Genomic DNA, 26,496 nt, shown 5'->3' on the forward strand with positions numbered 1-26,496 from the left:
CATTCCAAAAAATAGGGGGCATCTCTTTGCTGCTAATAGACTTATTGTTGCGGTATTGACACTAGCATTATCTTTGACCACTTAGACAACATGTTCCTCTCCTATCTCCTTGATGCATCTATCCACAAGATCAAAAATATATTTCCCTTGCTACGTGGTGACCGAATGTAGGGTGGCGTGCAACACAATCGTACAAGCAAGGAGCCGACTGGTGGTAACGTCGGTGGCATGTGCAACTATGAGTCAAACGAAGAGTCTCGAGGAGCTTGGCGGCATGTGCTGGTATTGGTCATGTAAGGCTATGGCTAGCAGGTTGTTCATATGTCTGTGTAAAACACTATTTTACACTTTAGGCTGCAATATTTACAAAGTGGAGATTGAAATGAGAGATGAGGATGACTAAGCTGATGGAGATAGCCTTAAGGCTAGGGTATTGGTCAAGCCTGGAGTGAGCATGTGAGCGTGCCGACAGTTTGTTTTGAGCCTCAAGGAACTTGGCAGCATGTGCTGGTATTATTAATGTAAGGCTATGGCTAGCAGATCGTGCATATAGTCATGTAAACACTATTTTACACTTTAGGGTTCAATAATTATAAAGTGGAGTTTGAAATGAGAGATGAGGATAACTAAGTTGATGGAGATAGCCATAAGGCTAGGGTATTGGTCAAGCCTAGAGTGAGCATGTGAGTGTGCTGACAGATTGTTTTGAGCCTCAACATTTTAAGGATTCAACCCAATAAAAGGCTAGCAGGTTTAGGCGTTTACCAGCGCTAACATTGTGTTTTTAGAAGGCTAAATAAGGCTAGTAGTGGCTAATTTAAATAGTGTATCTCATAGCTCTAGACCTCCCAAACACTATAGTCGGCTAAATAGCCGCTATTCACTGGCTATTTGAAACATTGGCCTAAAGCCCCGCCCATAGGAAACTCTCGTGCCGCTTGGATCAGAGAGTAGCTCACGCCTTGCCCACAGGCAACTCTGGTGCTACTCGGATCAGGGAGGATTTCGCCCTGTGTCCGCAGGTGAGCGCTGCTTAGAGTGGATGAAGCTCGTGCAACCAAGCAACTTAAGCCCCGCCTGGTGTCATAGATCAGGGAGGATGAAGTCGGTGCCCATAGGAGAGCACCACTTAGGGCTCCTTTGGATAATGAATACCCGCAGGGATCCCAGCCCAATCCGCGGGGGAATGAGGCTCGTGTGCTTTTCTTCCCTGGTTATCCCGGACTGCCATTTGCATGCTACACAGGCCAAAATTGCCACGGGCCTTTTTCACCTCATCCCTGTTAATCCACGGGGAAACAAAAAACTGCTCTGGCCTCGTGTTTACCGTTCCCGTCTCTCTGCTAGTTTGTCTCTGTCGCAGCAGCCATGGCGGCTAGGGTTTACGCCGTCGGCTTCCATCCGTAGGAAAAACCTCCTCATCCAGTCGTTGCCCTCCATCCCCACATGCCCACGCTGCTCGTCGCCCCTCTCCACCACCAGGAATCATTCAGTTCACCCAATCCAGCGCATCGCATCTGCAACCGTGCGTCCAGTTCCTGCTTTGCTCAGCTGACGCGGTCTCTGCAGTAGATCAGGCCTGAGGTGAGCTATGCTTGTCGCATCCTTGACTGGGCTCACACGCAAACACTACAGTTAGTACACTAGTATAACCAAGATGTCCATTGATGTGATAGAATTTGTGGTGCCGTCTCAAGCAGCTGCATGATTTATGTGATTTTTGGTTCTGTCTCAAGCATCTGTCTGATTTTTTTGATGATTGGTGACATCTCAAGCAGAAGCAGTTGCCTGATTTTTGGTGCCGTCTCAAGCAGCTGCCTGATTTTTGCATGTTTAAATAAAGGGAAATAGTGTCTCACGATGTAGATTACATGTTTGCTATTAATCATTTCTGATTCGTTTACCTGTTATATATATAGTTTCATTATTTATTTTACTTTTTGGTGAAGCTAGATATAGAAACTACTGAATTGACATCAGTTTATCTGTTTTTTGTTCTTATATCAGTTTACCTGTTTGCTGTGCTGTTACATGTTTTTTTAGAACATGCATTATATTTCCATGTTTGTCCAAACAGATCTGATATTAGTAGCTCAATAATATTTATCTTACTATTTTTTAAGACTATAACAAAGTTATGTATTATTTGCAACTCTTAGATAATGGGCCCTAGTGACAAGATTATGGAATATCGAAAGGAAAAAATTAGGAAATTCATGCAATTACAACAAAAAGAAGACGATGAATTATTTTTTGTAATAGTTCATGCCATACTTCAGTGCCTTAATGATGAGAAAAGACTAGTTCATACTTCTGAATATACTGGTGCTAAAAAGATGAAGGAAATTCTAGAGGGGCATGAGAGTTGGTGTAAGTCAGAGTTTCGTATGGAGCCAGAGATTTTTAAGGCAACGTGCAACTATCTTAGGCGGGAGGGGTTGTTGCGTGACACGCGGAGAGTTACCATTGAGGAGCAGCTAGGAATGTTTCTATTCATGATTTCACACAATGCTAGCAATGAAAGGCTAAAGAAAACATTTCAACATAGTGGGGAAACAGTCCATAGGCACATAAAGGCGGTTTTCAATATAATTCCAACTCTCACCCACAAATTTTTGAAGCTTCCTAGTTCCAACCAAACTCACCACAAGATTGCAACAGATCCTCGATTCTGGCCTTTTTTTAAGGTGAGACATAGACACTTGACTCAATGGTTTCCTAACCTTTGTTGCATCTTAAATCTGACTTGTTCATCTATAGAACTGTATTGGTGCCATTGATGGTACACATGTCCCCATCACAATTTCAGAAGAGAAAGCCCCTCCATATAGAAATAGAAAAGGCACACTGTCTCAGAATGTGATGGTAGCATGTGACTTTAATCTGAACTTCACATTTATATCCTGTGGATGGGAAGGGTCTGCTTCAGACGCTGGAGTTCTTCGATCAGCTATTAGCAAGGGTTTTCATGTGCCAGAAGGAAAATTCTACCTTGTGGATGGAGGATATGCAAACACACCAGAATTCCTTTCACCATATCGTGGAGTTTGGTACCATTTGAGTGAATTTAGGAGGCGACGCTCATCTCGTGCAAGTGAATATGCTGATCACAAGGAAATATTCAATCATCGTCATGCAATCCTTAGAAACCATATTGAGAGGGCTATTGGGGTTCTAAAGAAGAGATTTCAAATCCTGAAAGTGGGTACACATCATCCCATAGAATCTCAGATAAAAATTCCAGCAGCTACAGCTGTCTTTCATAACATAATTAGAGGCTTAAATGGAGATGAGGGGTGGCTAGATGAGCAACCTACTTATATCCAACCAAGTGATCATATCGACCTACCTGAAGGAGATGGGAACTATCAAAATGATGTGGAGTCTCTTAACTTACAAGATCATGCTGGAAGCATACTTCGAGATCAGATTGCCATACAAATGTGGGAACGCTACAATCAAAACCAATCTTAAGAAATGTATTAAGCTAACGTATAACTATTGCTGCTATATTAAGTTATGTATAATTGTTGCTGCTATATTAAGATAATGTATGTGCAAATGTTGCTGCTGTATTGAACTTCTTGAAACTTAATAAATGTATTATTGTTGACGCTATATGTGCTCTAGCTTGTTTGTGAATGAGATGATAAATGTTGCTGCTATATTAATGTATGTGCAAGTATTCTTATTTATCTCCATTGTATAGCTTGTGAGTTGTCCTGTTCATCGGGTGTTTTTTCTTAGTATAGCTATGAGTAAAGAAGAAAACTCTAGGGCTCATTGGAACTTCAATAAATAAAAAGGCCTAGTTGATATATTGAACGAGCACAATCATCAAAGGTTCTGGGGGCAAAATGGATGGGCGGCCGAAGGGTGGAAGAGCATTGTGAAGAGTTTTAATGAAAAGTTTCCATCTGATCGGTTTACAAAGGGCCAAATACAAGAAAAGGAGAAAGAGCTTAAAGCAAACTACAAGGCAATCCGTGATGGCAAAAAGAAAAGTGGTGCAGGATGGAATGAATCTTTGTGCATGATTAATGCTGAGCCAGTAATATGGGAAAAGCTTATCCATGTAAGGTCATAACCGTTTATCCATGAAAAGTTTCATTTTATGCCTTGTTTATATATTAATAAATGTTTTATTTTGTACTCAATAGGATATTCCAAGGCTGAAGAAATTCCAAGCAAAATCATTCCCTTTGTTTTATGAACTGGAAAAGCTGCATGAAGGTATTGTAATATTTGTATCGCATACCTTTCAGTTAATTAAGTTAGATAAAACTAGGCTAACTCATTGATTTCCTAAAGACCAATCCGTTAGTGGAGGGCAACTAGCTTGCTTTGTTTAAGAATACAGTAGTAAAGCAAAATCTTTTTTTGTCTCTCTTTTAGAGTCATTTTTGTTCTTTCTTTGTCTATATCAGAAGTGCCTCTCTTAATCTGCTATTTAAATATACACTGCTATGTGAATCACATGGAATTGAATCTATTTGCTATGTGAATCAGGAAGCATTGCTACAGGTGATTTAAACTTCACATCAACTGAACCAGCACCCCAACCAACTGAACATGTTAGCACTATTGATATTGATGCTCATGATTCTCACCTTAACCCTTTCCTTGCAAATGTGGATGGTCACATGCCATCTAGTGGACCCATAGACATAGATGAGATAGAAACACCATCTTCATCTTGCTCTAAAAATCTTGAAAGTGGGACTGGGAAGAAAAGAAAGCTCAGTATTGTTGGAGTTTTACAAAACTATGTGGACATTAGGGCAAATGAACCAAAAATATTTATGCATGAACTCAATGAGACAACTAAGGAAGCAGGTGACTATTCTATCAAGCGGTGTCTGGATATTCTAGAATCAATTGAAGAACTTTCAGATGAGGAAAAGGCGCAAGCAACAAATGTGCTGAAGTGTGAGGTCAACAGAGAAATTTTCATGAACTTCAAGATTCCAAAGGTTCATTTGTTATGGGTCAAAGGCCAAATTGCTCCCAAGGTAACTTACTTTCATATGTTTGTACTTCTAGTCAATTAACTTAATATTTTGCACATGTTCCTAGCCTATCTCCTCACTCTGGACTTAATCATAAAGTTGGATACCAAAATGATTGCATCTAACTATTTCACTTTTATGTAACTGTAGGTCTAATCTACATTGTATCGTGGTTGCTGGTGGTGTTTACAAGCTGATGGCTGCAGATGGTCCTTACATTTTTGGCTTCTTTGTATCTGGTTTTGAGACATTGTAGTGAAGGTTGACATGAGAAACTCTTGTATGAACTTTGGAATGGTTATCTTTGGAGTGCCTTGTGACAATTTACCTTTTTATGTACTTCGTATCTGTATGGAATATTTTTCTTTGATGCATGTACTTCAGATTTGTATGAATATTTTTATCCTTGCTAATAATTTTGCATGTTGCAGCAACAATTTACATTTCTATATTTTTCAGATTTTTCTAATTTTTTATTGGTCGGGATTTTAATCCCTTTCTCTCCCAAATAGATATCGGGTAAAATCACCTCTAGAGGATTCTAATCACCTAGTGGGGCAGGGATGTTTGATGTAGGGTGGAAATTCCCTTCGGGGTGTAAATTCATGTGTATTTTATTTCCAAGCATCCAAAGGAGACCTTAGAGTAGATGAAACCCCATGCGACCGAGCACCTGAAACCCCGCCTTGTGCAACTTGGATCCACTAGTACACACAGCCTCTATAGTGGCGGTTCTAGAGACGTTTTCACTGGCGCTTTTCAGTGCCGCCAGTGCTAGGGGCCAGTGGAAATCGCCATTTCCACTAACGGTTATTCAAGAACCGCCAGTGGAAATAGCATTTCCACTGGCGGTTTTCTTAAGCAACCGCCAGTGAAAATGCTATTTCCACTGGCAGTTTTATTAAGAAAACCGCCAGTGGAAATGCTATTTCCACTGGCGGTTTATTTTATTTAGCCGCCAGTGGAAAGGTTTCTCGCCTTTTTTTAAATTTTCGTACTGAAATTTATATATTTACACACACAAACATATATATATATATATATTGATATTGATAAACATGTAGTATTGATATTAAAAGCAACATGGAATTAAATTCTATCATACATTTATATACATCAAAGTCTTGTTTACAACCATGTATGCATCACACATTATATACATCAAAGTTTTCACTTAAGCTCTAATAACTATCTCGGCTAAGAGATAGTCTACTAATTTCTGTTAGTATTCTAAACTCTGGCAAAGCTAATGTTCCGGAAGCATCGTGATATTTCCCTTCTGCGGGAATGACCTCTTTCAATATGAATGTACACAGGTCCTCAACTATGCCATACAATGCACCTTCAGTCAAGTTCTCCGGGCTTCCTTTTTGAAATTGTTGTAAAGGAAGTTTATAAACATCATCTATTTATACTCAATAATAACACATTTGCATCTTTAATGACATAAATACATACGTGACTATTACTAATAATACCTTGCCAGGGTTCGTGATGTATCGTCCGTTCATTCTCATGAACTCGCACACGTAGAACCCACATAGGACCGATCCGGGTGGTTGCTTGTGGCACTACATAACGGGAGATTGGTTATTTAGTTGCAACATTGTCCTATGTACGTACATGTATGATATGTATTCATAAATTCACATACTTACCAGCCAGTTATAATGGATGTCTAGTGGCACGCCTTTTTTGGTCGTGTCGTACTTTCCACCATGTAGCTTATAAAACCTAAATGCCCTGTGATCTCAAATAGAATCACCATGTTATTCTACAATTCTCATCGATATAAGTATGCATGCATAGAAAAGGCTTACAGCTCTAAGATGCTGAGGAATTTTGAATAGGCCGAAGGCTCGGTGTGCAAGGAGTCGAGCACCAGCACCTTTCCAACCTTAGGATAAATGAAGAAGCATATCCAGTGGTCCATGTACGAATCAAACTTGTGATACATGTGTATTGAAATTATTAATTTTATTTATGCAAAATCACACTTACTTAAAGTTGTACGGGGCCACTATGGATTCCCTGTCTTGAAATTGAAGCATTGTGTGTCCTATGTAGGTGGCGTATCTTGCTTCAAAATCCTTCTTCAGATCCTGGATACGCACCTCAATTTCTTCGTCTGTTAGCCCCTGTAATGCTTCGTTGCCTTTTCCGATTCTAAAAGTGTGGTTATCCTCGCATATCTTTATTGGGTTGAGATACCCAACCCTTTTACTGGCACTAGCATTGGGATTGGTACCATAAAGGATCTCCTGCTGATCATGTTGCATTCTACAACGCACACGTGCATGTCAGATATTGAAAATTTATACAACTCACTAATAATAACACATATATGTGGAGTATGCGTGACACTTACAATGCAAATATGGATACAAGTTGCACGTCGAGTCTCTGAAGGTTCATCATTAACCACATGTCCTCGAATGTAACAACGGCCTTTTTATTTGAACCAATAAAAGCATGGGCTGGTATATTAACACTGATGGTGTCGATGCCAACTGAAGATGCCCGCATGTACCAATCATGCAACCTTTTAATATTAGCCAGGACCTTCCTTAGTTTCTCAAAAGTGAGTAGTGGTCTGCCCGGCACATATTTTTTAGGCACGTTTTTATAATCTGCCTTAGTTGGCTTCTTTATCTTTGCGACCATTGCCTCAGCCTTTTTTGCGGACTCCTCGAGATCGGCCAAATCAATAGTGTCTGACGTGAGGCTCCGTCCAATCCCTTTCAAAAAACGAACAGTGCTAGCAGTGGATTTACTCTTCTTTTTCTTATCAAACGGGGACACTACTTTTGGTATAGAAACTTTAGATTTCTTTGATGGTCGTGGAGATGGCTGTGGAGAAGGTGGATCCCTGAAGGGCGATGTATGTGGCGGAGACGGTGGGCCACCATGAGGATGAGGAGAAGGAGGGTCAGAAAGAGGATGAGGAGCAGCATGTGAAGTTTGAGGAGGTGATGATGGATGTACAATAGGAACAACAATTTGAGAAGGTGGAGACGGTTGGGCCTGCGACGAATTCGACCAATCAACCAATTCGACATCCCTTCGAGGCCAAAGGATAAAATTCTTGATAGCTTGTCCAAGTGTCTCGATACCTTCGGGGCCAGGGATGTCTAGCATGTCGTCCTCGTATCCTTGGACGACTGTCGTCACTTCTACCCTGCAATATTCTTCTGGAATGTCATTTCCATGGAACTTGCGTCCTGGGATCGCAAGGCATGTGGCTACTTTCTTTGTACGCTGATTGTTAATACCATATCTTATAACTAGTGTGCATGCCACAGGCCTTGTAATGTCATCAACTGGATAGCAGACCTTATTTCCCGTTGACGCGACAGAGCTTGGGATGGTCATACCCTCGGTGGCAGCCGGCATTTGAGCTGCTGGAATTATTTGCATCTGTGGAGTGGTCATCTGTTGAATAGACATCGCACTCGCCATCGCCAATTGCTGCTTCAATTCTGGAGGAGGATTCGATAGCATTTCAGACATCAGGCCTTTGAACTCTTTCTTGGCCTCCTCCTTAAAATAATTTGCCATCTCTTCCTTGTATCGATCATGTTTCTTGTACAGACCTTCCCATTGTGGTCCGAATCCTTCCTTCCATCCTTCCTTAGATGAGATTCCTCGTACACGAGCAGGATGCTCAGGGTTACCGAGACCAGCCGTTAGAATGCCTTTCTCCCTTAGCGGCTTAAATGTTCCTTCGCTCTGCTTAGCTGCAATTGCATATATGTTTTTTGCCACTTCTTCGACAGTGGGATCATCAAAAGATACACCAGACTCAGTTTCCCTTGGTTTTCTAGCACGGATCCAATTAGCTGTCCTTTAACCAAGTTGCTCGGACAGCGTCGGCAACCCTGCAGCCTTCTTCTCGGTGTCTTCTTGTCTCCATTTAGGAACCTGACGCTTGTAACCACATGTGCCAAGGTGGTGGCGGTATTTGTTCTTCTTAGACAGTTCTGAATTTGCCTCACTTAGCGATATGAAATCAGTGCTGCTCCTCTGCTCTAGAAATACTGCCCACTGACCTGCTGAGATTTTATATTTTTTTGTCGGGTCTAGGCCTTTCTTTGCAAACTTTGTATTCATCTCAGACCTCCAGTTTCGGAAATTGATTGCAAACTGCTTCATCGTGTATTTTTTCACGAGTTCTTCTGAACCCCCAGGCAAAACAAACCTCGTTACTAGCTTATTCCACATTTGATTCTTGACATCATCTGATACATCTCTCCACTGTCGGATTGTGATGTCAAGATTATCTCTAACTAAAAACCCAAGTGCATTCCAGAACTTAGGCAGTGCCTCTTCTGGAGCTAGGGGCTGACCATTCGGGCTCACGTCTGTGATTTTATATGTCTTGTCAGGAAACTTGTTTAGCCCCCTGTCACCTCTGTTCCGATCGGTCTGCTTCCTTTTCCTTGACCTCTTGGTGGTTGTCTCGGTCGATTCCGGTGCGCCTTGGGTCGGTTCCGGTGCGCCTTGGATCGGTTTCGGTGCGTCTTGGGTCGGTTTCGGTGCGTCTTGGTATCGTGCCGCAGCTTTTTCGAGCATCGCACGAAATTGAGACAAGACCTCCTATTCATGTAATAAAATGCACAAGAAATCATGCATGTGTAATAGACATTGTGAAATCAGCTAATTAATTAGGTACACACACGAAATTAAGGATGTGTAATTTACCTCATGTTCCCTAGTGGTAGGAAAAGGGTCGCTAGGCGTTTCATATCCTTCACTGCTGGATTCTTCTTGAGCAACACTCTTGTCCATGTGGTCGGGCCCTAATCCTTGGTCCTTGGTTGGAGAACTCATTGAGCTACATATTAACATAAGCAATAATTAAATTCATATTAACAAATACCCTAACCCTTAACCACTAACACTAACCCTTAGCCCTAACCCTAAACCCTAATATTGTGATACGAATATTATCGAGTTACGTATAGAGAGGGAGAGTCGTATAGGACGTAGAGAGAGATGGAGAGTCGTATAGAACGTATAGAGAGAGAGGGAGAGAGGAGGAGTCGTATAGGACGTATAGAGAGGGAGAGAGGGAGAGAGGGAGATGGAGAGTCGTATAGAACGTATAGAGAGAGAGAGGGAGAGAGGAGGAGTCGTATAGGACGTATAGAGACGGAGATGGAGAGTCGTATAGAACGTATAGAGAGAGAGGGAGAGAGGAGGAGTCGTATAGGACGTATAGAGAGGGAGAGAGGGAGATGGAGAGTCGTATAGAACGTATAGAGAGAGAGAGGGAGAGAGGAGGAGTCGTATAGGACGTATAGAGAGGGAGAGAGGTGATGAGAACTCGCTCTGGTCAAGTGGGGTTCTGATGAGTTGCTCTTAATCGAAGCAACGCAAGTGTGTCGTACGTCGTCTTCTAATTTCACTAGCTAATAGTACTACAATGGAATACGTTGTTTACTAGAGAGTGGAAGCCAAAAAAACATTTTATACTAGTGAATCTAGTCTACATTTTACAATGGAATACGTTGTTTACAATGGAATACAATGGAATATGTTGTTTACAATAGAATACAATAGAATACGTTGTTTACAATGGAATACGATGGAAAAAAACATGCTTTCTGTTGCTCTCTCCTCTCTCTCTCTCTCTCTCCATCTCCCTCCCTTTCCTCTCTCTTCCCTCCCTCCCTCTCCCTCTCTTTCCTCTCTCTTCCCTTTCCCCCTCTCTCCTCTCTCTCTCCCTCCACTCTCTTTCCTATATATACACTCCCTCTCCCTCCTCTCTCTTCTCTCTCTCCCTCCCTCCACTCTCTTTCCTCTCTCTTCCCTTTCCCTCTCTCTCCTCTCTCTCTCCCTCCACTCTCTTTCCTATATATACACTCCCTCTCCCTCCTCTCTCTCTCCCTCCCTCCACTCTCTTTCCTCTCTCTTCCCTTTCCCTCTCTCTCCTCTCTCTCTCTCCCTCCACTCTCTTTCCTATATATACACTCCCTCTCCCTCCTCTCTCTTCTCTCTCTCTCCCTCCCTCCACTCTCTTTCCTCTCTCTCTTCCCTTTCCCTCTCTCTCCTCTCCTCTCTCTTCCCTCTCCCTCCTCTATCTTCTCTCCCTCTCTCTCACTCTCTGCAGAGACGTGCGCAGGGGTCTCCCTCTCTTCCCTCTTCCTCCTCTCTGTTCCCTCTCACTCTCTCACTCTTCCTAGGCTTAGGGTTTAGCCGCGCGGCGGCGGCGGCGCGCATGCCCGAGCCCGAGCGATCATAGTCGAAGAAAGGGAGAGAGAGAGAGAACTTACCTACAGCGCGGGGACGACGGCGTGAACGACGGTGGCGCACGGCGGAGAAAATCACCGGGCGAAATTTTGGCAGCCTGACGGCGGGAAGTGTGAAAGACAGGGCGCCAGAGACTTAGCGAAATTTTCGCCCCCGCGCGCGCTCCTTTATATAGGAGATATTTCTACTGGCGGTTGACAATGACAACCGCCAGTAGAAATGCCATCCACATACTGTGGAGGCCATTTCTACTGGCGGTTTTCATCGACAACCGCCAGTAGAAATCATTTATACTGGCGGTTTTCGTTGTGAACCGCCAGTAGTAATGTTTTTAGTATATTATTTTTTATTGTATATTCATACATTAAGTATATAAATTTTTATACATATTAAATATATAAATATATATATTCAGTATACATAATATATATATTTATATATTACTTCTCTCTCTCCCTCCTCTCTCTCTCTCCCCTCTCTCTCTCCTCTCTCTCCTCTCTCTCTCTCCCCTCTCCCTCCTCTCTCTTCGCTCTCTCTCCCTCCTCTATCTCTCCCTCTCTCTCCTCTCTCTCTCCTCTCTCTCTCCTCTCTCTCCTCTCCCTAGCTCCTCTCTCTCCCCTCTCCCTCTCTCTCTATCCTCTCTCTCTCCTCTCTCTCTCCTCTATCTCTCTCTCTCCTCTCTCTCTCTCCTCTCTCCCTCCTCTCTCCCTCCTCTGTCACTAGAATGCCCGTTCTTGCAGTGTTTAAATACTACGTCGTCTCCTGGCTTCGCGTCTCTCATCACCATTGGTGTGAAGTTCTTTCACAAGTATCAGATCTGGTAAACATCTTTCCAAGTTCTTTCACAACATGTTCTTTGAAGATGCTTGTTTCTTACTGCCTGATATGTATATATTAGTCGAATAGTCCTCCCTGCTTTTATTTTACCTCGCGTTCTAGGTGATAAACCATGACCGGGAAAAAGACCACGGCTTCCTCTGACGGCGGCACTCCAAAGAAAGCCAAGGTGGTGGTGGAGGATGAGGAAGAGGCGACTGTGACACTATCTATGGAGAAGGACGCGCTGGAGTGCGACATCTGCTGCCTACCCTTCCAGTCCGAAGTTTTCATGGCAAGTCAGATTACCATGCATGTATATATATATAGTACATATTGATCGGTAGGCTCCAGCATGATGCTCTGCTCTGTGTAAAATCAGTGCAAGAACGGGCATTCTGGATGTGCAAAGTGCTGCATCCGCACGGACGGTAAGTGCTGGACCTGCTCCGAGCGCATTGGCAACAATAGCTCTCTCTCCCTCTCCCTCTCCTCTCTAGAAAGTCACTAGAAAGTCGTGTAAAATTACATGCTTCGGTTTGTCGCTAACAATAATCAATTACATGACATGTCCTAACAATAATCAATTACATGACAACTATATAATCTAGGGAGCTATTGTTCTGCCTTGTCCATCGTGGTGTACCGAGGGCATCGAATTGCGTGGGATGCTTCGCTCAACGTTCCTTATCTTGGTTGGATGGTCTATGAAAAGAGACATGTCGTTGAACTGGTTAAAATCCTCTAAATCAGATACACCATCAACTCCTATAGCTTGTTGTTTTCCAGGAAAAACTACATGCTTCGGTTTGTCGGTGCTTTTCTTCTCATTGTTAGAAATGATCTGTTCAGCATAGAAGACCTGTGCAGCACGATTAGCAAGGATCCATGGGTCATCTTTGTAACCTACCTTACTTAGATCAAGAACTCTAACCCCATAGTTGTCTACCATGACATGTTTGTCTTCAACCCATTGACATCGAAAAACCGAGATCTGTAATGTACCATAGTCTAGTTCCCATATGTCCTCAATAAAGCCAAAATATGTAATGATCTCACCAGTTTCATCATCTATGGCCTCGCATCGAACACCACTGTTTTGTGACATGCTCTTTTTGTCCTTGGACTTTGTACAAAATGTGAATCCACTAATGTCATAGGTTTGCCATGTTGTGACCTGGCGTGATGGTCCAGATGCCAACCCCTTGATGGTTTTTTCTTCTATTGTTTCTCCACGTGGAATGTCCTTCACCATTAGCCATGTGTTGAACCACTGCTTATGTTGCTTCATTACCCAATCAGCCGTATGCCCAGGATTTTGCTCGTGAAGCTCATTGATGTGTTGTTGGATAAATGGCTCTATTATCGCTAGCTGATGTAGGATGCTGTGATGTGCCTCAAGTACTGTATTGTAATCTGGTGGAATGAAAGATTTCCGTCCCATCCTCCCGCTTCCATACAATCTACCCTCGTGTCGTGATGGAGGCAGACCTATTGCAACCTGATCTTTTAGGATATTATTGCAGAATGGACCTCTGGACTCAATGGCCTCTTCGGTACAGTACCCCTCTATCATGGATGCCTCGGGACGAGCACGAGTTGATACATAGCCATTCAGTATTGACATGAAACGCTCGTATGTCCACATTTCATGCAAGTACATAGGACCCAATGCCTCTATTTGTGGCACCAAGTGCACCACAAGGTGCACCATAATATCAAAGAACGATGGAGGGAAACACATCTCAAACTGTGCTATTGTCTCCACTGTGAATTCCTGAAGAGATGCCAGCTCATCACGGTCAATTACCTTTTGTGAAATTCTGTTGAAAAAGTAGCACAACCGTGTGATTGCCATCTTTAAAAACAAAGGATTAATAGCCCTGATGGCAATAGGTAGGAATGTAGTCAGCATGACATGACAATCATGTGAGTTGTAGTTGGTGACTATCAGGTCTTTCATTGACACAATACTTCATATGCTAGAGCAGAATCCGGATGGAACTTTCAAATTCTTAAGCCAAACACACATCGCATGTTTCTCATCTACATTGAGATTGTAGCTTGCTGCTGGGAGATGATACTTCCCATTTTCTTGAAGAACAGGATGTAGTTCCCTTTTTATGCCTAAATTTACCAAGTCCATGCGTGAATTGAGCCCTTCTTTTGTTTTGCCCTTTATGTCTAGCAAGGTGCCAATTATGCTTTCAAACACATTCTTCTGAACGTGCATACCATCGATCGCATGCCGCACATCTAACTCTTTCCAGTAAGGCAAGTACTCGAAGAAAATAGACTTTTTCTTGAATATAGCCCCCGGAGCTGGTTTGACATCCTTCCTTGTTTTTTCGTCTTTTGTCTTCTTCCCGAAAACAAACTTGATATTCCTGACTATTTCAAAAACTCTATGACCTTTATTGTTACCCGATGGAGCAGTAGAATGTAGTTCACCATTATTGTCAAAGTACTTATCCATCTTTCGCATGCGGTACCTGTGTCCTTCCAATAAAAAGCGTCTGTGCCTCATGTACACTATCTTCTTAGATGCAGTAAGGGACACGTAAGCAGTTTCATCAATGCATACTGTGCAGCCAACCTTTCCCTTAAACTAGCCTGATAATGTGAAGAGTGCAAGGTAATCGTTGATCGTAACCAAAATAATTGCTCTCAGCGTGAATGAATCTTTACGATACTCATCCAACATTTGAACACCCGTTACCCACAATATTTTCATATCCTCCATTAAGGGCTCTAAAAATACATCCATATCAACTCCAGGTTGTGTAGGTCTAGAAATAAGCATGGTTAGCAAAATGTACTTCCGTTTCTGCATCAACCATGAAGGAAGGTTGTATATGGTGAGGATCACTGGCCATGTGCTATGCTTGTTGCTCCTTTCAGCAAATGGATTCATTCTATCAGTACTAAGTGCGAACCTAACATTTCTTGGTTCATCGGCAAAGTCTCGGTGGTTCTCATTGAAATCTTGCCACTGCTTCCCATCGGCTGGATGTCGAAGCTTCCCATCGTTTTTGTGCTCATCAGAAGCATGCCAGCTCATAAGTTTGACATCCTCAGGGTTAGCGAACAAACACCTCAATCGATCGACGACGGGGAGGTACCACATCACCAAAGCAGGAATCTTTTTGAGCGCATAATAGTCTACTTCTTCTTTTTCTTTGCTCATGGATTTTGAAGTCTTCTTTTTGGCTTTCTTTCGCTTCTTACCTTTAGACACAGATGCAACACACTCTTCCTCTCGATAGTCTTTATTCGTCTTGTACCTACTTGCACCACACTTTGGGCAGCTCTCCAAGTCTTTATAATCATCACCTCGATAAAGGATACAGTGATTTCTACACGCGTGGATCTTCTCCACGCCCATAGTGAGTGGACTGATTAGTTTCTTTGCATAGTACGTGTTAGCAGGCACTTTGTTCTCCTTTGGAAGCATGTCTGCGACAATACTCAAGAACGCATCGAAGCCAGCATCAGACAGACCATATCTAGCTTTTAACATCAACAACTTTAACACAGACCGGAGCGTCGTGAACTCTTTGGTACAACCCTTAGACTCGTCGTACAAAGGCTCTTCTGCTGCCTTCTTCAGGGACTCCATACCTTTCATGAAGAACATCGATGGATCTGTATGACGACGCAACATTGCCTCTAACAACTCTGCATCTTCCTCGTCCATAACATTTGGCAGAACATGGGTTCTTTCACGTTCATTTCCTCCGGCGTAACCATGATCAGTAACATTTGGCACTACATGTTCGCTCTGTGGAAGAGGTTGTTGTGTCTCGTGAACGAACTGAAAGCTGTCGTCTATGTTCGCAGGGTTTCCAGTTGTATAAGGCGAAGAGCTACCCTCTCCATGCTTTGTCCAAATTATGTAATCCTTCACAAATCCTCGGCATACCAGATGAGATATGATTTGTTCTGTGTCATCAAATACAACAGCATTTTTGCAGTCCATGCATGGACAATATATGTGCTTTGTCTTTGTTCTCCAAGCATGGTTCTTAGCGACAACAATAAACTTATGGACCTCAGATATGTATAATGGATCTAGCCTTGATAAGTTATACATCCAGGATATCCTCTCCATCATCACCTGTAAAAAAAAGTAACATAAAACACACAAGGCACACAAATTGGCAAGAGAAACATATACCAATATTTCGTAACAACTAAATATATCATGGATAAAGAAAATTGGCAAAAGAAACATGAACAACCTTTCTTAGCGACCTTCATCCAAAAATGTAGTTAGACTACTTTATCTCTAACAATAAAATGTGGCTAAAATGTGAAACCCTATATCCAAAAATGTAGTTAGACTACTTTATCTCTTCCAATAAAAGTAGTTAGACTACTTTATCTCTAACACATGGTGAAACCCTATATCCAAAATGTGGCTAAAATGGAGGAAAAATGAACAAAATTTGGCAAAAGAAACATAAGCCAAATTTTCCTAGCAACTAATAAACAAAAAATTTTAATACCCAAACCTATCTCTAACACATGGTGAAAGCCTAGTTTCAAAATGTAGTTAAAATTGAGCAAAAATAAACAATAACTGACAATTGAAACATAATTAAACCAACCTTCCATACAACACATTCACCATTCATTAAGCAACTAAATATGTGTTATGGATAAACTTATTTGAGAACTAAACATGAAAAAGAAGAGCGAATAGACAAAAACTAACCATCTTAAACAACCTCATTTGAGGAAATAGAGAAAATAACCTAGCTATACTCTTCTCTCTCACATGTAAAACCCTAGATCCAAAATGTGGCTAAAATTGAGCAAGAATGAACAAAAATTGACAAAGAAACATAAACCAACCTTTCTTATCCACCTTCTTCCAATAAATGAAGACCAAAACCTCCCCCTTATATTTTTGTGAAATCTGGACCTCCAAAATCGCCTCCAATGGAAGTTGGCTGCGAGCATACAGTTCACTGTCGGGGGGAAGAAAAGGGGTATTTATAACAGACAGTTCACTGGCGGTTGGCTTGAAAAACCGCCAGTGAAAACCTATTTCCACTGGCGGTTATCTTAACACAACCGCCAGTGGAAATAGGGTATTTCCACTGGCGGTTGTGTTACACCAACCGCCAGTGGAAATAGGTTTCCGCTGGCGGTTCTGTTACACCATTTCCACTGGCGGTTCCCAAGCCGGGCTCACCTCGTTTTTTTTACTGGCGCGCGATAACTGAAACCGCCAGTGATAATTTATGGGTGCCGCAGGCTATGAGCTCTTTTCTACTAGTGATCATCTAGTAGAATGAAGCCCGGACACCACAGGTGAACACCGCCTGGAGTGGATGAAGCCCGCGACTGTGAGTGCCTGAAGCATCATCACCCGGTGACGCTCAGATCAGGGAGGATGAAGCCCGTGCCCACATGTGAGCACCACCTTGGGTGGATGAATCCGACATCGCGCCCGAGCTCTGCACCTCCCGGAGTGGTATCCATAGAGAATGAATAATCACCGGCGCGCGCAGCAGGAACAAAACTAGTGCACGAATTGGTCAAAGGAAAAATGGGTCGGGTCTAGATCAGGCCGTAGACTGCCGAAGCTGCTCGATGAGACCAACGCGCAAGTGGTGGCTGCTCGCTGAAGTCAGCAAAGGAAAGCCAAAACTAACCCTATAACCTAGCTTTGGTACCGTACGTGTTATTAATAAGACTTGTATTATTATAAGCAGCTATCCTATCTCGCTCATTCACTATTTCAAACTTTACTATGTAAAGAATATAATCTAAATTACAAATTCTCTATTTTACGTGATCCGGTGCGAACAGCCTAACAACAATATACATATACAGATACAAGCAAGTAAATATGCAATACAAGTTTCATAACAGAAAATCATCATCCGTTTGATTATGTTAAGGAGCTAGTCCTAGCTAGTGCACTGAGTCGAATGCAGGGACGGATTTAGGGGGTTTATTATTGGAGTCAGCCAACCCTGATAAAATTTTTAGATCCTTTAACAAAACACTGTTAAAGTTCATAAAAATTTATATCATATAGGGAAGCTGATCTTGATCAACCCGACAATATTTTGAATGTCTTCGAAAATTGGCAGCTTGAAAAGCAGGGTCACAGCATTGCTTCAGTGTTAAGGGGCGCTCGTCCACTCCCCGCAAACAACTGCAATACCAATTCACTGCGAAGGCGCTTGGCTGCTGCATGTGAGAGGGCCTGCCGGGTTTTAATTCCGCGTCTGCATAGATATGGTATCTTGTCGAGAATTCATGAGACCAGAATGCAGTGTACGTCGCCCCCCACCCCCGCCCGGGCTGAAGCAAGCGCGCATTCCTGCAGGGGTCCAGAGACGCCCGGCGTACATACGTTAATAATAATGCCATGTCGCCTTGTGCCTGGCCGGTCAGCCCTGAGCCTAGCTGCTGGTACTTACTGTACCTATACACTTTTTTGGTTTCTGCATGCTGCCACTGCATATATATATATGGTGCTTCGCACTGCAATAATATGCATGGTAGGTCAAATGATTTATTAGGTCTCCTCAACCAATATAATTAAGTGCATATATATGGTGCCTAATAGCAATTCATGTGATTGTTTTTACGACTATATATGCTTCACTTTCCCACTTTATGACTCACTACTAGCTAGCTCTTCATATGTACGGTACATCTCACAAGTTTAATTTTAACTGTTTACTCACAGTACATATATATAAAGCAGTTTTTGTGGTATCAATTCTTCCACCCGGTCGATGATGTATCAATCAATCTACACATCTATCTGCTACCATCAGTAGAAACCCTGGATCTTTTTAGCAGCAGTCGGTGCTGCTGCGACTGCGACGACAGACGCCGCCGCCTCATGATCCACGAGCTTCTTCTTGCCCTCTCGCCCGGAGTCGTCTAAACCGAAATGGATGTTTGGATAATGTGCCCACTGCATGCAACAACGGTCGTACGTAGTGTATATATATGTAAAACAACCAATTCAGGCGCCCACGACGACAAGTACGTACTATAGCAATTAGCCAGCTAGCTAGAAAAAGGCTTTACTTACATTCTTGGCTGCCGTGCTGAAGGCTTCCCTGTGGTTAATGTCGGGGTTGTTCGCTTTGATCCTGCGTATCTCTTCCCTGTCGATCGATTGCATCCATGAGCATGGACATATATACATACTATATATACGTAGTAGTAAGGAAATCAAGGGGCGGTGAAACAGAAACACTCACTTGATGAATCTGTTATACGCCGACGGAACCCGCTGCCTCTTCTCTGGAGCTGCGCGCGGCGCATTTAGTTCGAAGCAAGGTCGACCGACGTAGTACAGTTAATTATCATTATTTGGCGTATGATTGCATGCATGTGGATATGCTAATTAAGCTAAAAAAAGAAGATTATGCAAATTGAGGCATGCATATGCATGGTCGTCGGCGTGTACGTGGAAGGGAGCCTTACGACGAGCATTGTTGTTAAGTGTTTGCTCCTGCAGCAGGTGCTGCTCGTTCTGTGGCGAACACATCACTGGAAGCCGCCGGAACCTTGACGACGAAGAAGAACCGAGCTGATCCAAATGGCCGCAGTACTGATGATCATCGTGCAAAGTGCCGTTGATGCCATGGACCTTGATGTTCTCCTGCTAGTAGCAAACCGATCGAAAAACTAACTGATCACACAAAGGATTATCTAGTAGTACGTACTTAACTATTGGTGCACAAAAGATTATCATCATACTTGCATTGGTGCAGTAAGTATCGAAATCCGGTTATTTATCAAGTGCTTTTTGTCGGACACTCGGCAAACAAATCTTTACCGAGCACCGCACGTGGCAAAGTTCTACTCACAGTAATGACCACGTTTATCTAGAGTAGGACACTCGGCATAGACAGACACTCATCAAATACCTCTTTTGCCGAGTGTCAAACCTCGGCTAACGGCGACGCTCGACAAAAGGACCGTCTCTATAGCTGACAGTCGTTATCTTTGTCGAGCGCCCGGGTGTTATCACTCGGTAAAGAAATTGTTTCTGGTAGTGAGTATGTAGTTAGCTAAAATAACGTCAGTAATTAAAACTCCAAACGATGACGATGCTGTAAACTCGTCTTCTTCACACACAGAACGCACTTACGAAACGTATAGCAAGCAAATGCTCGTACGTACGGCCTGATTATTTTTCTACGTCGTCCTAGATAGCAGTACGTGTTGCAAACGCGGACATGGAAGTGACTCGTGCATGCGTCGTCGTTTCGATCTGCTAACCACTGTTTATGATCCATGTTGTCGTCACTAGGGCAGACCACAACATGGATCAATCGTCGATCAGGGAATTAAGCCGGTCAACGCACGCATATATAGGACCCCCTGCCCTCTTTATCAGACTGGTCTTTAATTTTTGAGACAGTACAGAGACATTGCAATCTACTCCGCGTACCTAACACGAGCCAGCATGAATGAATGAATGGTTTTAAGCAACGACTAACACGGCCTGTGAAGTACTAGATTTCATTTGTGCAGTAGTGATGTTTTCAGTATAAGTTTTTTTTGTGTGTATTAATTAATATAATTGTTACCTGGAGCTGATGATCTTGTTCTGGGAGTGAGTGCATCAGTGCTCTCAGGTTCACTGACAGTAGATTTGCGCAGTGTCCACACCGAACTGTCACGATGTTGAGCATGCTATTCCCCGGGACACTCACCTGGCGATCACGGTATACGATTAGCCATAAACAGAATACCAAAAAAAATTTAAAGATCACGGTAGATCGGAAGGTTGTGATGAACACAAACCAAAAAAAAAAGAAGAGAGAGAGAGAAATAAACGAAATCAAAGATCACGGTAGATCGGAAAGGACTAGAGAGAGATTTCACACCAGGTAGTAGCTTTTCTAGCCCTACTTTTGTTGTTGTCAGTTTGTCACTACTTTAAGCAGCTAGCTGCATCAACAAGCTGCTGCTGCTGCTGGTCCAGTGTATGACTTTTATCAGACGCTCGTTGCTGTTGCTGCCTGCTGATGGTTTCTCACTTTCCTAACACCCTGCATGCCGATCACTTTTTGTGCTCCTGTTTCCCATGCCTTTTCTCTCTTTGGGAGTATAGGTACACACACAATCATATCTGATAGTGCAGGCTAAAATCATGGCTCAGTCTGATATTATCTGCTCACCATCTATCTTTCTCGGCACCCACTCCCAAAAACAATGAATAAACAAAGTCCATGGATGACCCCTAGCTAACAACAATGATTGCGTATATGCATGTGTGTTTATTAGCCCATGCAGACGTACACACACAAAAGGCCAAGAGGTGGATAGATTGCTAGCTGCCATGCTGTGTGTGTGCATATGCATGATAAGAGAGAGAGAGAGAGAGAGAGAGAGAGAGAGAGAGAGAGAGAGAGAGAGAGAGAGAGAGAGAGAGAGAGAGAGAGAGAGAGAGAGAGAGAGAGAGAGAGAGAGAGAGAGAGTGAGTGTGTGAATGAGTGAGAGGGTGATATGATGTACTAGATACTGGCAGATCGAAATGAATAATTCGTAGATGAAGCATGTTCATTGGCCACAGAAATGATAAAATAGTGAAGGCGGTAGAGGAAAGAAGCAAAGATAGTGACACTTCATGCTGCAGAGAGATGCTGCTAGGCTGCTAGCTGGTACGGCAGCTACAGTGTCCAGGCGCTACTGCTTGATCTGGTTTATAATTTTCTCACCTTTTGTTGTTAACAGGAAGTCGTCCAATGAGCCTATAACTCCAGCAGTAAGCTAACCGTGCAATACTTCATTGCTGAGGAATATTTAGCTTCCTTATTAATAGATAATTAATTTGGTACGGCAATCTTTGCAGAATTTTCTGTCGTTGAGGCATTCAACAAGCCCCCTAACACTTAGCATTAGTTGATTTAGACCATGCATGCATTAGGTTTAGTTGAGTTCAAGTCAAGATTAGTATTTCGAACCCTATTAGCTAGCTAGCTAGACACATTAGCTAGCATCGTCCTCAAGAGATTAAACTTAGGAAGATCACCTGCCCAATTGCACAAATGCTCCAGAGAGATTTGCCGAAACTGGCCGCGCCGGACCCTGGAGCACTTCACATATGCGCGCGTGCGCATCACTAATTATGAAGTTAATGAAGCACGTAAAGGATGGTTTCTTTCTTCTGATAGCTTTCTATTACCTCATGTACGAACTGATGATCATTTAGCTTACCAACGTGGACATATATGTACGTACTAGCTAGCTAAGCTGATTGATATATATATAGTCTGCTCTGATTGTTCAAGGAATCACACTACACATACCACCGAAGTGTTTCAGCCAGCAACTTTCAGTCTTCATGCCTATTGAGCTTTAAAATCAATGGAATCAATGACAAGTATTTAAAATTGTGATGCATTATTAGCAACCAAGCAAGAATACAAGTTGCCATATTGATCCACACATATGAGTACAATCACATATAGTCAAGCTGATATATGTACATACATGGAAATAAAGCATGTGTGTGATAAAAAAACAAGATCCCCATCTCTCTATTACTCTATTAATTTGGGTTCCATTGTCGGTTGTACTTGTACACGCAAGTACTGTATGCACAATTATAAATGGATTAACAGAATACTGCCTACAAGAATTCATCACTTATTGAATATCTCAACATTATACATCTATAAAGAAATATACTGTCATAATGTGGTATAAACTTGGGTAGCTGATTGAGAATTGGCAGCTAGCTAGGTTAATTAGAACCAATTGATTTTCCCTTGTTAAGGTAATAAGTTCTTTTTGGAGGTGCATGCACAAGGGTTTTATGCAATAAGATAAAGCAAAGCAGCAGGAGCTGCAGGGATATGCTCTTAACTAATAACTTCAAAAGAGGTTCCATAACACACACAAATGATTATTATCATTCCATGTTGATAATTATGGGAAATTAAAATTGTATACTCGTAAACATATATGAATTTTCATGAAAAACTTGAAGACCTCTCGGTAAACTCAAATTGAGAACTGGACCTAAACGAAACTAAATGTTTTTTTAAACCTCTTGGTATATGCAGGTGCCTGCAATTATCCCCAACAAGTAGCAGAGGATAAAACTCCTTTAGGGCTAATTTGGGAGGAAGAGAATTGAAGGGGATTGAGGAGGCTAAAATCCCCCTTCATTCCTATTTAATTTTGAATTGGGAGGAGATTTTAGTACACTTAAGGCTACTTTGGGAACCTCAAACCTCCTTTGGGATCGGAGGGGATTCAGGTGGAAATAAACTAATTTCCTCTCCAATCCCTTTCTATCCCAAAGGGGATTTGAGTTTCCAAACTATCTCTTAAAGTTAATTTGGTAACAAGGAGATCACGAAGGATTGGAGGTAAAAATGAACTAATTTCCCTGTCAATCCGCACTAATCTCCCGTGATCCTTGGCACCAAATCAACCCTTAATCACTTCCAATTCCCTTGCCACCAAACTGGCCCTTGGCTAGTTTTCTCCCTCAATCCTCTTCGATCAATATTGGCGGGAATTTGAGAGTCTAAACTAGCCCTTACGGATGATAGGGCACAGTCAAGTAAAATTCAGGCACATGCGTACTGTTTCCCACCAGTTTGAGGTTATTAAAAACAAGGGATTCGATCAAGTGGGTGCAACACACGAGGACAATGCAGGAATTTTGTCGTATCCGCCCCAAAAAATATCATATACAGAAGTACAGTACAGAGAGCAACCAATAAACAAATCTTGAGAACTTTCAGAAGTACATATTCAAATCGAACGACATCCAGCAAATTGACCGATCGATCGATGCACCTGGCCTCAAACGATAGAAAACTTTCTTTCTGAAGGAACAAAGAAATCGAAGAACAGATAAAGTGGGAGATCCAAATAGAAAAACATGAACTAAATTTGAAGAAACTGAAGGAGCAGATGTAAGAGGGAAAATCGTGAAGAAAGCCAATTGGCTGCTCTTTTTGGTATAATTCGGAGAAATAAAGGTCGACGACTCTCAAGCCTCAACAAGAGCAGCTAGCAAGAAAAGCAATTGGAAGAGTGTAGCAAGTAGATCATGAAGGTGGAACATGCCAATTGTGTGGTGATGAACTGATGATGAGCTAGGGTGGTTCTCACGCAGGCAATCACTGATCATCAGATACAGAGGGAGAGAGAGAGAGAAAGTGGTACAGAGAGAGATCATCGATCCGCAGCAGGCAACATAGAGATACATACAGATAGATCAGCTTACATACCGCGAGAACTGTGTTGCAGAAGCTGCAGTGCACATAGCACACATGATCTGCCGGCGCGATTTGGGCCGAAGACATTCCTTCTGACCGGTCTCCGCCGCCGCCTCGCCGTGCGAACAACAGCAGTACTTTCGATCCCAGCTCCCGGCAACCAGCGAGAACCAAGAAGAGCGAGGAGGAAGACCAACAGGTACAGCTCAATTTAATTTGCAGCTACAAAGGCAGCAGGCTAGGTTTGCACATCCATCCTCTCCTACTGATATATATGTGTATCTCGAGTTTATGTGTGCTGAGGGAGGGAGGGAGGGAGGGAGGGAGAGAGAACCTACGGGAGAGGAATGACGAAGGAAGAAGAGATTGAGCTATCCCACTTTCCTCTTTTCTTTTCGGTTTGAGAGAGAGAGAGGAGAGAGAGGGCGTGTGGGGGCAAGCAAGGCAAAGCAAAGCAATACTGGCAAGCAGCAGTGCTTTTATTTGTTGTGGTGGCCTTGTGTGTGTGTGTGGGAGCAGCAATATGCTGGGTAGAGAGAGAGAGAGGGGAAATGCCATGATTGCTACAATGAGTGGGTGGAAGATACACTCCTACCTTGCATATATCTGTCTATCTTGCAAACATGTACTCTCTAACTACCAAAATAAATGCATATCTTCGAGGTCAAAACGCTAAACTTATAAAAAATACTATTATTTATGATACATAACAAATATTATTAGATTGATTATACAATATACTTCTATAATAAATTTATTTGAAGATATAAATATTCAATATTATTTTCGAGACGTGTGCTTACTTATTTTGAGTTTAAATGATCCGTACTCTGCTCTCCTCTCATAAATTGTCCACCTGCAAAAAGATCTGCATACGCATTCAGTCTCTGAATTGTTTATACACAGTCACTAAATTTCCACTGCTACAGTCTGCTGGAGGCCAGCATACCGGTTTCTTGATTCTTGACGGTTGCGTTGACAGCAAAGTTTCGTAAAAAGAGAGGTCTTTCCACTTTACAGTAAATAAATCATGACAAGTCAATTGAACATGACCTCCAGTCAAATCTCGGCACTCTCTTGGAGCTGTTCTTTTAATCATGATTGGTTCCTTTTGGTTATGTAGTAAAGTTGAGGGGCAATTTTCTAGACTGAAATTTTGTTCAGTGCCTTATTTGCCATCACAAATATCTTAAATAATTATTTTAAGACATTTGTGATAATAAATAAGGTATTGAACAAAATTACAATGTCATATAAAGATTTTTTTTAAATTAACATACTTATATCCCTATGAAGCATCAGTTTTTTTGTTTCCACCGCCATGTCATTTGCAAAAAAGTACTTCTACTCATTTTTATCTAACCCACAATCTACCGTCGACGTGTGTCGTTATGTGTAGTTATATGGGGGTTTCTTTATGTGTCATTTTCCACCAAACACGCGCTTGTTCGCTTCCCGCCTACGAAAAACAATCTCCCCGCACGCACCCGTGAAAAATCCAAAAAATTATGTGCTCGCTAGGGTTTGAACCTAGGTCACAAGGAACAAACTACCACCTCTTATAACAAACCACCTTCTCCTAGGTATTATAAATGTATATACTAATAATTTTAAAATTAAATAAATCGTGACAGACTGAGTTGACACTGCGGGCTGAGAGAAGACGGTCCAGGCATGGCACAAGCCACTTTAAATCATATCGGGCCAGGTCGTGGCACTATTAAATGGATCGTACCTTAGGCCAGCCCGTTAGACATAACTTATTTAGCTATTTATAGTCCATTACCTCCTCCCTCACCGTCCCTGATCTCGCGAACGTGAGAAAAAGTGAGAGAAAAAACTTTATTTTATCTGGCCCCCACAACATATACCTCTCCATTAACGCTCACCTAATATATGAGTTTAGATCGTATTTGAATAACTATCTTATTTAAGCAATGTCTACTTATATGATATATAAAAATTATAGTGATGCACGTGCGACTAATTAACTAGTGTGTAATTAAAGTTAGTGTTTGTATTAGTAGGAGAGAGAGGACTATAATAATCGTGTATATATATATATATATTGTAATATATAAATACAGTATACGACGTCACTAAAATGCACCTGGGTGCATTCTCTATATTGAATGCACCCAGGGTGCAATAACACTTCGAGCACGCCCTCGGCCCTCCTGTACGCGCGC

At 42.2% G+C, this 26,496-nt stretch overlaps 2 protein-coding genes across 3 annotated transcripts; one reads left to right on the forward strand and one right to left on the reverse strand.

Moving 5' to 3' along the window:
* The first annotated feature begins 1,334 nt into the window (after positions 1-1,334).
* On the forward strand, positions 1,335-5,444 carry LOC109945068 (uncharacterized). The gene is made up of 4 exons (XM_035966262.1): positions 1,335-4,075; positions 4,161-4,233; positions 4,510-5,012; positions 5,160-5,444. Exons 1-4 carry the CDS (start codon positions 4,034-4,036, stop codon positions 5,163-5,165), a joined length of 624 nt encoding a protein of 207 aa, XP_035822155.1. The 5' UTR covers positions 1,335-4,033; the 3' UTR covers positions 5,166-5,444.
* Positions 5,445-18,592: 13,148 nt separating this feature from the next.
* Positions 18,593-24,870, reverse strand: LOC100193531 (uncharacterized). 2 transcript variants are annotated; one of them, XM_035965648.1, is made up of 6 exons: positions 24,320-24,870; positions 20,654-20,779; positions 19,542-19,722; positions 19,316-19,364; positions 19,144-19,219; positions 18,593-19,023 (listed from the first exon to the last, which is right to left on the reverse strand). In XM_035965648.1, the coding sequence occupies exons 1-6, from the start codon at positions 24,392-24,394 to the stop codon at positions 18,877-18,879; spliced, it is 654 nt and encodes a 217-aa protein (XP_035821541.1). In that variant the 5' UTR covers positions 24,395-24,870; the 3' UTR covers positions 18,593-18,876. The 2 variants fall into 2 exon arrangements, with proteins under 2 accessions (XP_035821541.1, NP_001353892.1); NM_001366963.1 differs by having other exon boundaries at positions 18,618-19,023; positions 19,542-19,719; positions 24,320-24,787.
* Between the last annotated feature and the right edge of the window lie 1,626 nt (positions 24,871-26,496).

The sequence above is a fragment of the Zea mays genome, chromosome 3 (genome assembly GCF_902167145.1).
Source record: "Zea mays cultivar B73 chromosome 3, Zm-B73-REFERENCE-NAM-5.0, whole genome shotgun sequence".
NCBI lineage: Eukaryota > Viridiplantae > Streptophyta > Magnoliopsida > Poales > Poaceae > Zea > Zea mays.